The sequence below is a fragment of the Pantherophis guttatus genome, chromosome 6 (assembly GCF_059756535.1).
Source record: "Pantherophis guttatus breed Tessera chromosome 6, ASM5975653v1, whole genome shotgun sequence".
NCBI lineage: Eukaryota > Metazoa > Chordata > Lepidosauria > Squamata > Colubridae > Pantherophis > Pantherophis guttatus.
Genome location: NC_142068.1, coordinates 47,177,535 through 47,191,651, shown reverse-complemented (window position 1 = coordinate 47,191,651; position 14,117 = coordinate 47,177,535). Strand labels below are relative to the sequence as shown.

Genomic DNA, 14,117 nt, shown 5'->3' with positions numbered 1-14,117 from the left:
ATGTGTAAATTTTAAATTTAATGTGGTGCAAGAATAGATGTTTAGATCTTGGTATTAGGCCGTATCTTTTCTAAAATCTACTAGAGAGAATATTTTCTCGATTGGATTTAGTATAGTGAGAGAAAGAGTTGACATTTGCCAAAGCAAATTAGACAAAGCTGCTTATGCCTTATTTAGAGCTGAAGTTTATTTTATTTACCCCATTGGGTTAATATGATGCTCTGCTTGATGGAGACTCAAAGTGGTTTACAAAATCCTCATCAGTAAAATGATAAAAAAAAATTACACCAGACTGACAAAAGATGAAACATTTTTATTCATGGATCGCATTTAGGTACCACCCATCTCATTCTCAACAGGACAATGAATTAGAACTGCAGTAGAATGTTCACCAAAGAAATAAATATCAACAAGTGCTACAGCAAAGGATCTTCACAATATTCCAGCCACCTTGAATTCCTAAGACATCGCAACATGGTATGCTCTAAATGTGATGGCTGTAAGCCTCAAGAAACCATTCCCTGTACTTGCTATAAACATGAGGTTGTATTCCAACACATCTAGAGGGATGTGAAAGACTTTCTCAAAACTATCCAAAAGTCATCTAGAGCTGCCTTTGTTCTAACAGGAATGAGGATCTGCATTATGGAGTGAGAAAAGAAGAATTTGCTAATGAAAAAGTGATTTCAATGGCAGAAAGGAACATTTTATTTTCAATTTTGATCAAATTAATCTGAATCAGAAATAATTTCTCACTCCAGATCACTCACATTAATGGTATGTAGACATGGGCCGCTAATGTAGGGTATTGTTAGGATTTCTAAAACAGCAATATGAGCATTGAAGAATACTGTTTTCTGATAATCATGTTTTTGATGGTCTTTTCTAACATTAGGAAATCTGTGTTTTTTTTTCTGCATAGCATTTGAACTTAGATACTTCAATATATGATGTAATTTACTTGCTCCAGCTATGTTTTAAGATACCACTAAGAAACTCATTAATAGCTCATTTTCTTTAGATCACTCAAAAATTGCTTAAGGTATTTGTGGACCATTTTAAACTTTTCTGTTATGTTAATGATAATGTATACAGCTAAAGGACATTCAAAGATATTTTTGTACTGCAACTTTGTCAAAGACCATCTGAATGAAATCTTAACAATCAGCCTAAAGATCTCAGCATATCCAAAACACTGACAGCAAAAGTTGCTCTCTTTTGAGTGTAGTTTCCATGATGGAGAAATGTCAAGATTCAAAATGTTTTCACTTCTGTTGCAGCTACAATGGATGATATGTTACCATCCTGCAACTTAACCAGGAAGTATTGCTACCTTTCTTTTACAAAAAATAAAAATACCTCCTTTCCTCTTTTTTCCTTTCTGTATGAGCTGAATTCTTCTCTTCAAGAACTTTGAAAGTACTTCTTTCAAATTGACAATAATCCTTTCAAAATGAGCCCACCGAACTCTGTATTGCATTCTAAAGTACTATGTCATAGATTTACCATAAGCATATTGGCATTTTGTTGTCTTTAATATACCCTACTGATCCCCCCATTGCTTTTTCATTCTTCTATCTGCAGCCTTAAGTTCACCCCCTTCCAACCTCCATCCACTTCACAATCTACTCAGATTCTCTGTTGATAGTGAGGAATTTTCGTCCCCTTATAAAAGAAGGGGATCTGCATATACTCAACTAAGCATTTCAAGAAATCCTTTTGGAATTATTCACAGTCCTGCTCATTAGTGAATAATTTTATGCCAACAGCAGACCATTACTTGATCTGGTAGAAATGATGGGTTATCTGGCATCTAAAAGATGTATCAAATATGAGTCTGTACATTTCATGTTTCTGTAATCGCACTGATACTTTTTAAACTTCTTAATAAAAAGGTTTTAACTGCTAATTTAGATTTGATAATACATGGTAGCCTTTCAGGAGAAAAAAACAAATAATATTGACTGACATTTTCCTTAGTAAACATATATTAAAAATGAGGAATTTCGTAAAAGACAAATTTTCTATTGAAAATTCATTCTATAATCTGAATAGACTGAGGCCAATATAAAATACAAATTTGTTTCACCAGCTGAATATTATGCTCAAATTGGAGATAAATTGCAACCATGTCAAGATATACAGTATATTGAAGCAAGTGTATATTGAACTCTCACAAATATGTAAGTTCAGTTTCACTTTAGCTCTGAAAGTCAGCTGGGTGACTTTGGGCTAGTCATTCTCTCAGCCCAACCCACTTCACAGGGTTGTTTTTGGGGAAAATAGGAGGAAAAATGTTATGTTCATCACTTTTAGTTATTTCTAAAAATACGGGATATACTGTACATATATAAACTTATCTAGCAATGACCCCTTCTCTTCCCATGTGAAGTCTATTTAGGCTTCTGTACAAAATGTTTTGCACAAGCCTTCTTTCAAATAGCCTAGTCCAAATTATACTTGATTTTAAAAATACTAAGCAGCATTGTGTATTTCACCTGGAAACAAATTGTCGGTGCAAAACTTTTAGCCTAGATATTCTTTGAATCTTTTCAGATTTTCCAGGCTTTGGGTACTATTTTCTAAATCATGCAAAAAGCAGGCCCTATGTATAGTGTTATATAAATCAAGCCTAGGAGTTACTGGTGTATATACTACAGTCACTTTTTTTAAGGAAAGGACACAGTTGGTCTGTTAACCGGAGTTAATAAAAAACATGCTGCAATCTGAGAAAGCCGGAAAAGAGTGATCAAAACAGGATGATTTCCTTCTTTGGAACCATGAACTCCTTACAAAAAGCCTCTCTGTATTTTAAAACTAATAGTTATGTAGGGAGGAAAGACTGCAAGCTTCCCACATCTGGTCTAAAGAAATGACGAGCCAAAGAAAATTAGGTTTCATCCTTTATTTTCAGTAAGAATTAAACTGCAAAGTACAATGGGAAGAAGGCTACTAGCATAACCATGCAGGCCTACAACTACCCAATAGTAGAATTTACTTAGAAATAGTTCAGTTTGCAACCACAAGTCAGTCATTTCCCTTCAGTACTCACTTTCTTAGGTAAGGAAGGAAGCAAATAAAGATTTCCTCTGTGCAGGAGATGTCACACTCATAAATGTCACAGGGTATACAGCATAGCTTTATTTTTCCAGTGACTGGAGTCTGGCTCCTATGGTTTGCACATTCAGCATGCTGGGCTTATTTGTGAAAGGATGCCACTGGCCTTGGATACTAGGGTTATCTGTATGGAAAGGTTTTCGGATACGAATGATTTCTAGGCCAGACTGGTTGGCCATCTTTTGGATGATATCTGCAATCTCTTCTGCAGTCTTGCTGGTTAAAGGCTCCTCCTTCACAGTTCCATTCACTAGAAAGAAAATTTGTTTAAAAACTTGTTCCATTTTAGAAGACACAATTGTCTAGATAGCTTGGGCTTCCAATTCCCCAATCTCTGTAATTTTATGTTTTAATGATGTAAACTAGCTTGTTCAGGATTTCCAATGAAGATATAGTCATTTCTACTTAATTATTCTATCAAGATGCTATGAGACTGCAGCTTGCAATATTTTTCCTTGCAGGGTCAAAAGACCTGCTGCCTTAGAATACTAGAAGCTCCAATCTCAATACATCTGGGGACTGTCATAATGGGGATAGTTTTAGATAGAATATAGTTATAGATAGAAGTCAAGTTTTTATTGCTGTTTTGCAAGAAAATGAAGGTCTCTGTGCTTACATAATCTTATTAAAAGAACACCCATGTGAGTGATTTATTCATTTTGTTTTCCATATTTACAATCTTTCTGTTCATACTGGTTTAACATAACACTCACATTTTCACTGAAACAATTAGATCACGCCAACTGAAAAGGTTTGGTTAAATAGAAAACAATCCTATGTTTTAAGAGGGAGCTGAGCACATCTCCTAATTAAGTCTTAAGAGCAGATTTCTTGGTTAATGGCAGTAAAAAACAGATTATTCTCTATTTGGTTTTATTCAGTATTACATTCCATACTCACAGAATTCAGCAACCAATGTGGGGATCCTGCAGTTCTTTGGGTTCACATAAACCACAATCCCAGGGTTCTGCCTTGCAAAATCCACTATCTTTTCTTCAACATATTCTCTACAACCAGACAAAAAATATCTGCATTGAGGTGTTTTAAAAAATATACTTAAATCAAGTGAGGGATTACACTGCTGAAGGAATGAAGTGTACTTGGACACAGAACTTTTCTATAAAATTATTTTGATTGGGGAATCCCCTTAGGACAAAAGTCCAAGTCTAGCACTTCTTTTCCAAAATAGGTGGAAGTAAGCATTTCCAAATGTTTTGCATTCAATGATGCCAAGGAGGGAGACCCAAGTGATATTATGCATCTCATGCTATTACAGTACAAATGAATGAAATTATATAAATACCTTTATTTGTTAAACATGTACCAGGGTTTGAAGTAAGCATTCCACAAACCTTAACACTGCAAATAATCTACTGAATATTAAACTGTCTAGCCTTTATTTGTGAATTCTAACTACAATTGTTCAATCCTACCTTTACAGAAAGTACTTTTAATTGCTGTCTGAAAATAGTTTAGATTGGGTCAAATGAAGAACAGAATATAGCAATATTGCCTGGTTCTATTACATCCTTGGGATCAAAGGGATTACTTTGGATGGTAATATTAAATAAAAAATAGGGTAAAGATAAAGGTTCCCCTCACACATATGTGCTAGTCGTTCCCGACCCTACGGGGCAGTGCTCATCTCCGTTTCAAAGCCGAAGAGCCAGTGCTGTCTGAAGACGTCTCCGTGGTCATGTGACTGGCATGACTAAACGCCAAAGGCGCATGGAACGCTGTTATCTTCCCACCAAAGGTGGTCCCTATTTTTCTACTTGCATTTTTTACGTGCTTTCGAACTGCTAGGTTGGCAGAAGCTGGGACAAGTAACAGGAGCTCACCTCATTATGTGGCACTAGGGATTCAAACTGCTGAACTACTGATTTTTCGATCAACAAGCTCAGCGTCTTAGCCACCATTATTCCCTAAATCAAAAATAGGGAGGGAGAAAAGCAAGAGCTGCAATACAAGTGAAATCCATATACAATTAACTGGAGTCATGGCTCAGCCATTGTGGCACAAAAGGGAGGCCAAATTCCCCTTCTTGTTCCTAAGAATCTAGGAGTAAATGTCAAACATTGGGAAGGAGGAAACAAATAACAGAGTTGGAAGGGACCTTGGAGGTTTTCTAGTCCAACCCCCTGCTCAGGGAAGAAACCCTATACCATTCCAGTCAAATGGTTGTCCAATCTCTTCTTATAAAACCTCCAATGTTAGAGTACCCACAAGTTCTGGAGGCAAATCGTTCCACTGATTAATTGTTCTCACTGTCAGGAAATTTCTCCTTAGTTCTTGGTTGCTTTTCTCCTTGATTAGTTTCCATCCATGGCTTCTTGTTCTGTCTTCTGTTGCTTTGGAAAATAGGTTGACCCCCCTCTCCTTTGTGGCAGCCGCTCAAATATTGGAACCCTGCTGTCATGTCTCCCCTGGTCCTTCTTTTCACTAGATTAAACATACCCAAGTCCTGCAACCGTCCTTCATATTTTAGCCCCCAGTTCCCTAATCCAGGGGTGGGCAAATGTGGTCCTTTTACAACCTGTGGACTTCAACTCCCAGAATTCCTGAGACAGCCAAGCTGTCTCAGGAATTCTGGGAGTTGAAGTTCACAGGTTGTAAAAGGGCCACATTTGCCCACCCCTGCCCTAATCCTCTTTCTTGTCTCGCTTAACACCTGAGCTGCTTAACCATGAATTCGGACGGCTCCGAAGCTTGCAGAGACACGACCGGCCCGCCTGCTGCAAAGCCTCTCTCTCCCCACCTGGCGCCCAGCGAGTTGGACATGTGCTGGCTGACCGTCAGGGTGATGCGCTGCAGCTGACACACGTAGCGGCCCACGCCGTTCCGCAGGACGCTGGCCAAGAAGCGGCTCGAGGTCCCCCGGCCGGTCATCGTCGTTGGCGACGCGACGCGTACCGGAAACTCAGAAGCGGAACAGGAAGTGAAGCAGGAAGCAACACGGAATCGGCGCCGCTCTAGCGTACAGTCTCTCTGCGCCCATGGAATGGCAAAGGCTTTTAAAGCCGCCTCCCCCTTTTTCTGCAAGATAAGAACTCGCAAAGAAATGTAGAGATATTATTCCAGGCTTTTCCGTCGCAGGAGTTGTTGCCTGGCCTGTTGCCTCCGGTTTATTCTCGCAAGAGAGAGAGGGGTGGGGGGCGGTAAATCATTGGGTCTATTTAATCATCTATTTAAAATTTGCAATGTAGACCCAGTTTGTGCGATGCACCAACAGGAATCGCCAGGAAGGGTTTGCATGCACGGCTGCAAAAATGGCCCAGATACCAGCAGCTCTCACTCTTGGTTGCCGCCCTCGAATTTCTGCAATTTGGGCCTGAAAGGCAACGAGACGAGAAGGAAGGGTGTATATTAGTTTTATTTTATTTATTTTATATCTCTATGGAGGGAAATCCGTATGTTCCGCCAAGTTAGTTTCCGGGGTGGTTCCCGTCCCTCCCCCGCAGCCGCTCTCGGAAGCGATGGTTTTAAAGGAAGGTCGTGGCGCGCTTTCTGCAGCTGCACGTGGGCAGCCGATGCCCTGATGCGGGGGCCGAGCTGTGCGGTCAGGCTCTGGACGGAGGGGAGGTTTTGTAGACAGCCTTGGCCGGAGAGCGGCGGGAACCGGGATGGGGGCTTGCATCGCAAATGCACCGCAAACTGGAAGGAGGGCAGCGGCATAGGAGGGTCTTGCGATATCAGAAAGGCTTCTCGGAGGGTGGGAAGCTTTTCTGCAGGAGAAGAAAAGGCGCTTCCCGCGGGGCAGTTCGGGCATTTAAGAGACGGCACTGCAGGGTCGTAGAGCGAGGAGGTCCCGACCTATGAGGCTGCTGAGAGGACGGGGGTCCCAGACGTAGGAAAAAATGTTTTCGGTGACGTCACGGCTCCTTTTGCGTCCCCGGCGCCTTCCAGGTAAATGGGTGCTTTTTGGAAGCTCTCCTTGTAAGCACTACAAGCAGGAAAAGCTTCCACCGGTGCAGGACCCGATTCCTCCTGCCTCGGTCACAGAGATCCGGCAGTACCTCAAAGCGCAGAAAATCCCCTTTCACGATGGCTACAGTTGCATTCATGTGCCCAGTGTTTTTGTGGGGGATAAACAGCAGCACCGCCATAGTTACAGCCTCTTTATTGATAAGACTACGGGCCAGTTTATCTGCACGGCCACCCTGGTAGAAGGTAATTGGCAAGACTTCCAGGCCAACGTAGAGCTGCAGGATAAAGGACTGACGTTAAGCGACAGACACAGGATTAATGAGCAAAATGACCAAACTGGAAAGGATGCTAGACACATATGGGACCGAGCCTTGCCTCTCTGGCAATTGCTGGATGAACAGGAGACAAAAGAAGTCAAGGCTACATTTGGCATTTCCAGCGTGTCGAATACCACTCTCAAACACTTTGGGGTGCGTTTTCTTCGGACTGCTCAAGCATTGGTCTTCCCATGGTTCAGTCCTTCTGGCACCAGCTTGAAGGGATTGAAGCTCCTCAGAGTTGACCACCAAGGAGACAAAGTACACCATGTGGAGAATATGTTGCCTCGTCCCAATGCCTATCACAATCTCTTTGGCTTGCCTCTGATCAGTCGGCGTGATACAGAAGTGGTGTTGACTGGCCGAGAGTTGGATGCTCTGGTGTTGCATCAAGTGACTGGTTTGCCCACCTTGGCTTTGCCTCGTGGGATTTCTTGTCTTCCCCCAGCCTTACTTCCCTACTTAGAACAATTTAAAAGGATCACTTTATGGTTAGGAGAGGATCTCCGGTCCTGGGAATCTGCTAAACATTTTGCACGTAAGCTGAATCCTAAGCGTTGTTATTTGGTGCGACCTAGTGACCAGCAGCTTCGACCTTTAGAGGCTTTTAGCAGTGGTATGAACCTTACCAAGATTCTACGCTCAGCTTTGCCAGCTGGCCACAAATCTATAATTTCGTTTTGTCAACTGCGGGAAGAGGTGTATGGGGAGCTGGTCAATGTAGATCAGGTAGCTGGAGTCAAATGGGCTCGTTTCCCAGAACTAAGCAAACTTCTCAAAGGCCACCGCAAAGGAGAACTCACTGTTTTCACAGGTGTGTGTATATTTTATTTATGTATTTATTTATATCCTGCTTTTATTATTTTTATAAATAAGGCAGCAATATATTGCTGTTTCCCTTTCATCCTTTCTCCACCAGCATATGTAATCATTAAAATATTTTCTACAATATTCTTGAGCTGTTTGTCAGATTTTGGCTTACTTGTCAGACATAGCTTATGATTTGAAAACCAGTTTCCCACAAGCTTCTCATGATTTTCTGCTTCCATACAAAATTTTTGTCTGGAGAAGCACAATTTACTTAATAGAAGTGATGATTACTAGAAAGAAAAGGGAAGAGGTATTGGAGATGTTTAAAAGAAACTTAACTTATTTTCTGTGCTGCATTTTCTTAAGTTAAATTGTGCATGTTTCCAATTCTGGCAAAAATGAAGATGAAAGTAAATGAAATTCTGACTTACTGCAATACTGTGATTCTGTATGCACTGTTCAGCAGAAGTGTGTATGGGAGATTTGATATTTGTCTCCAAGCATGATTTTTATTACATTATTAAATCTAGAACAGGGGTGTCAAACTCGATTTCATTGAGGGCTGCATCAGGGTTGTTTGACCTCGTGGGTGCCGGGGGGGGGCATGGCCAGCTTGATGTCACTCGTGTCAGGGGTGCCTGTGCTCTGCCAGTGAAAACGGGTTCCCGAGCTCCGTTTTCGGCTGCGACAACCTCCTGCAACCCTCTGCCAGTGAAAACACATCAGTTTGACATCCCTGATTTAGAAGTACTATTATAATGGGTAAGTGGGATGTTACAATCAATGGGGAAAATATTATGTTGTGACATAGTTCTCCATTTGCATTTCTTATCCACAGAGAACCTACAGAGTAGCCAATGTAGCTACCCATCAAAGGAAAGGGCATGTCAGTTTGTTCGAGGTGAAACCAGATTCTACATAAGTTGGATCAAACTGCTTTTCTTACTAATTGTGCCTTTGTCTTTCTGGATCAGGTCCAACAGGCAGTGGGAAGACCACTTTCATAAGTGAATATGCCCTGGATCTCTGCATGCAAGGGGTTAATACATTATGGGGGAGCTTTGAGATCCATAATGTGCGTTTGGCCAAGATCATGCTTACTCAATTTGCCATGGAAAAACTGGATGAGCAACTGGAAAAATACGATGAGTGGGCAGACAAGTTTGAGGATCTTCCACTTCATTTCATGACCTTCTATGGACAACAGAACATCAAGTAAAATTTGGGGTAGCACTTTCTACTTTGCATATCATGGGTTATAGGGGTGGTATTCACTTACTTTCCCTACCGGTTTGCAAATGTGAGTGTGTATGCGTCCATGCAAGTGCCCGGCCTTCTGTGCATGAGCTTTGCTGGCATGTGCGCCTTCCGCGCATGTGCCCGGCCTCAAAAACGCACCTAAATAGAATGGCATAGAGCCGGGGCAGGTGGGCGGGGCCAGCCATGATTTCTGCTACCGGTCCGAACCGGCTGAATACCACCTCTGATGGGTTATTGCTTTTTTATGAGAGAGTAGAAGTGAAACAGTGCTATAATTAATGTAATGCTGAGTTTACAGTCTTAGTTCTGTTTAATTAGCAGCAAATAGATATAATTCAGAAAGAAATTCAGTGGTACCTCGGTATTGTTAATTGGTTCTGGGAGGCTCAACAAGTACTAAAAACGAGAGCCAAGCAAACTACCATGTGACCCTTTGTTTTTCAGCCTGGAAGGACTTTCTGTCTCTCCTTTTTCCTATGTCAGTGACCTGCCCAGCATGGCCAACTTTCTGTCCATTCTCTGCAGCCATCCCCCTTTTCCTATCACAGCATGTTGAGTACCAAGCAATGAGTACTGGGACAATATTTTCGCATCAAATTCATTGAGTACCAAATTTGATGAGTTTCGAAGCAGTCAAGTACCAAAGTACCACTGTATAAGTATCCTTGAAAAAATATGTTGCAATATTTAGAAGTAAGGCCAAAATAAGACTACATTAACTAGCTCTATATAACGTTAGTCTGGGAAAATCCAGAGATATTCCAGCACAGGTTGAGGGGAAAGTGTTACAAAGCACCCCTTGCCTACCAAATATTGAGACTGGTCTCAAATTATACACTATTTTACATTAAGGCAATTGGTTCCCCTTAAATATGCAATATCATGTGATTTTCTTTACTGTAGGACACAAATTGTATATTGCAATGTGTAAATGAATGTTTCAGAGAAGTTCTTTAGCTCCATTCATTGTTGATTGCTATTAATGAAATTACCATAATTTTTCCTGGGATTCTGAGGGTTTTAAGATACCTTATTTAGTCATTAACTTTATAAATGCATTTGTTACTCTGAATTAATTGAGACTGCGGACATGTTTTAATCTGCAGCAAATGTTTAAAAACGCCTTATTTGAACATCCCTAGGTAGGAATGGCAGAGTAAATTAACCTCTACATGTGTGTAACTTTAATATTTTTTTCATGCAGGACAGTAATTGATACCATGCTCCATGCTGTGTACATGTATGATATTACTCATGTTGTCATTGATAATCTCCAGTTTATGATGGGCCAGGAGCAACTCAGTGTAGACAGGTAATCCTCTCATTTCATGTTTCCTTAGCATAGAATCACGGTTTATAACATTGTTCCTTTTCTTTTGCTCTGTCCACTACGTTTTGCAAGCTGCGTTGAGAGCCATGAGAAGAGCATGTGCAAATCCCACAATCCTGTTTCCAGTTGCTTATTTATAGATAAACATTTGCTCAGGATCATTATGCCTGTTCTGACCTAAATTGACATAGCTTTTAATGCCATAATGTTTCAGGGTGTGTTAAATATCTGCTTTGTACCCTCTTGTCAAGTTAGCACTATTTGTTCACCGAGAAAGAAAAACACATTTTTTCAGATATTCACTAGCTTTTACAGCAAAGTGTATTATTTATACTGCCCTATTGCTGTCTAGGCTTGCTCTCCAAGACTACATTGTGGGTACCTTCCGAAAATTTGCTACAGACAACAACTGCCATGTAACACTGATCATTCACCCTCGGAAGGAAGATGAAGACAGAGAGCTGCAAACATCTTCCATTTTTGGATCTGCAAAGGTAAATCCTTCTTGATAAAAGTTTTTCCAAGGAACTAGACAGATACCTAGTCATCCACCCAATCGATCCTTCTGTCTGCCCTGTTCTAATCATAGTGTTATTTTTCTTTCTCTCTGTTGTAGGCCAGCCAGGAGGCTGACAATGTGTTGATCCTGCAGGATAGGAAATTAACAACAGGACCAGGCAGGCGCTACTTACAGATCTCCAAGAATCGCTTTGATGGAGATGTGGGAATATTTCCCCTGGAATTCAGCAAAACTTGCCTTACGTTCTCTAACCCTGTCAAAAGCAAAACTAGAGTAAAGAAGGTAAAAGAGGATACCGAGGAGCCAGTCCAAAAACCTGTAGCAGCTGCTGGGGAAGTTCCGAAGAAGCAAAGATCCCAGAAACAATCCAATAAGAGCACAAAACCTGCCTTAAATGTATCACCTGATGGACCCAACAAGCCATGAGGAATTGAATTTTATTCAGAAAGGATTTGCAGCCAGCAGAATCACTATGGTTCATTTGATTATAGGAATAATCAGTCCAGCCACATAGCCATTGGTCAGGTTCTTCTTTCTGTGTTGCAGCTCTGTTGCGTTGGAACCAGTTGCAGGAGATATCTGTGAATGGTAGCAGGGTTTATAGCACTGTTTACTATTAAGAAATAATCTGAAAAGAAACTTGGATTATTTCCCCATGCCATCCAGAACAGAGAGCAGGTCCAGTGTGTACAGCTGAAAGGCTCAGCTGCACATATAGTGGGGTATGTGCGAGAAAGGAGTTGTGTTTGTGTTAAGAGATAGATAATGTCTACTTGCAACAAGGAATGAATAATACAGCTGCAAGGAACACTAATGTATGTAAGTTGTCTCCTGCATTTGCTGTATGTACATGGGGATACAGTCAAGGTTCCCTGCAAGCTATTGTGATAAATCATGGCGTGGAATCACAAATGCTGATTGAATCCTCTAGTACTATACACAATAACGGTTGGAAAAATTAAAAATTTGCAATAGAAACTTTTTTCCCCCTGATCTGGAGAACTGAGTGATGACATTAGAAAGATGAAAAGGGAGATGCACATACCCATGTACCTGTAAGGGGGCTATGGAAAAACCATTTAAAAAAGTAATGCAGCTTTATTCAAAAAGCATTGCTATACCTTTAATGATTTCCACATTGATTTTAGTTTTATATAGATTTCTCCCAGCTTTATTTTGTGACTCAGCCTTCCAGTTTCAGCGGTTCACTGTAGGAAATTTACATTCAATTTATTTCCTGCTTAGGAAAACTTGTATTGAAAAGGAGACTTATGAGTGTTTTGTTACCATTGTACAAGAAAAGGAAAACATTGTTTTTAAAATGATAAATGAGCATGGTAAAAGACTTTAATAGGAAAATAAAGAGTTTTATTCTGTCAAGTTCAGATTTAGTATTTGTGAGATTCTGGGGAGGATGCCTTATTCATTGTAGACTGAGACTTGATATGACATCTTTAGGTTATGTCATTCTTTCTTAGTCTGGTTCACTCCAGTGCTAGAAGTGCAAAACTACAAAGTTTTGGGTTTGCTGTAAATATTTTTCAAACAAATGCAGTATAATGCATCATTTATTTCACTTTAAACATTTTCATTGGCAGAAGTGTGATATTCCTTCTGTTCTCCACCAGAGGTCAGCTTGACTTGAACTTGTCTGTTCAAACTGAGGGCATTTCTTCTGATTTCCATGCTAACACATACATTCATTTTGACAGGCTCAAAAATTGAAGACAGTGATACATTTTTTAAGGAATGCTTACAGTATAGATAAGATTCTTTAAAGATATACTAATAAATACTGAATTTCTCTCTAATCCTTTCAGCTGCAAGAATAATATTTCAGGAAATATTTTTACATTTTCAAGGGTTTCTTGCTTAATATCACAACATCTGTTGCTTCTCCTGTTCTCACTAATTTTAACCCCTGCAACAATAATCCTTTGAGTTAAATTGGATTGTTGGCTCAAAGAGGGCAGGAACGAGACATAAAAATGAGTTCTGGGTGCTCTTTGACTTGGTTGTTTGCTTGCAGATGTTTCATAACTCGACTAGGTAACATCATTGGACACAAACCTAATTCAGCACCAAGAACTTCAAACCCTGAGCTACAAATACTTTCTTCTTTGGAACATAAAACTAAATCTTGATCCAATAACATTTCATACTAAATCCATAATTCAATATTCTGAAAACCCAGCCTTCAAATTCTTTCAGGTTGATTCATGCATCATGATAAACTATGTTTTCATAATTTGGAATAAATCAGAATATGCTGGGTTTACACATTAGTTAATAACCACTGTTTACAGAGTGCAATGGCTGAGCTGACACATGACACCAAGCAATAACCAACTTCCTGCTGTGGCTTAATAATCATGTGGAAATCCAGGTGATTTGAAACTCCTGACCACTCAGTTATGGCCTACAAGCACCTCTGTCCACAGGCAGTCAGAAAAGGGAGAGATGACTCTTCCCAGAGTTCAGAACCAATTGTTCCTCAAAAGCTTTCAAATCACACAGAATTACAATTTGTTTGGATGTTTCACACTTCTATAAGTTTTTCCTGCTTTTCTATTTCAGACCATGCTTATTCATATCATGTTTGCATGCGATTCATTACCTTACAGCTCTATGAACTACATGGTTTAATTAAATGTATGTTGCATATGAAGTTCACTCTAAGAATTGAGCATTGGATTATACGTTGCTTGCAAAAGGGGTGTTAAATGGTTCTGTTATCACCGAGATGAAGTTTGATTATTAGAGTGATAAGAAATATAAAGTGTCTAAAACAAGTGGCATGGAATTCATAAGGCTTATTTTCTAATACACAGGGAAT

The 14,117-nt window shown here is 40.1% G+C and overlaps 2 protein-coding genes across 2 annotated transcripts; one reads left to right on the top strand and one right to left on the bottom strand.

Annotated features, from left to right (window-relative positions):
• Nucleotides 1–2,890: 2,890 nt before the first annotated feature.
• Nucleotides 2,891–6,009, bottom strand: MRPL43 (mitochondrial ribosomal protein L43). The gene is made up of 3 exons (XM_034439951.2): nucleotides 5,876–6,009; nucleotides 4,018–4,124; nucleotides 2,891–3,367 (listed from the first exon to the last, which is right to left on the bottom strand). Exons 1-3 carry the CDS (start codon nucleotides 6,004–6,006, stop codon nucleotides 3,141–3,143), a joined length of 465 nt encoding a protein of 154 aa, XP_034295842.1. The 5' UTR covers nucleotides 6,007–6,009; the 3' UTR covers nucleotides 2,891–3,140.
• A 379-nt stretch (nucleotides 6,010–6,388) lies between these two features.
• Nucleotides 6,389–12,661, top strand: TWNK (twinkle mtDNA helicase). Its single transcript, XM_034439950.3, has 5 exons — nucleotides 6,389–8,175; nucleotides 9,146–9,386; nucleotides 10,636–10,743; nucleotides 11,114–11,255; nucleotides 11,378–12,661. The coding sequence occupies exons 1-5, from the start codon at nucleotides 6,975–6,977 to the stop codon at nucleotides 11,705–11,707; spliced, it is 2,022 nt and encodes a 673-aa protein (XP_034295841.2). The 5' UTR covers nucleotides 6,389–6,974; the 3' UTR covers nucleotides 11,708–12,661.
• The last annotated feature ends 1,456 nt before the right edge of the window (nucleotides 12,662–14,117 follow it).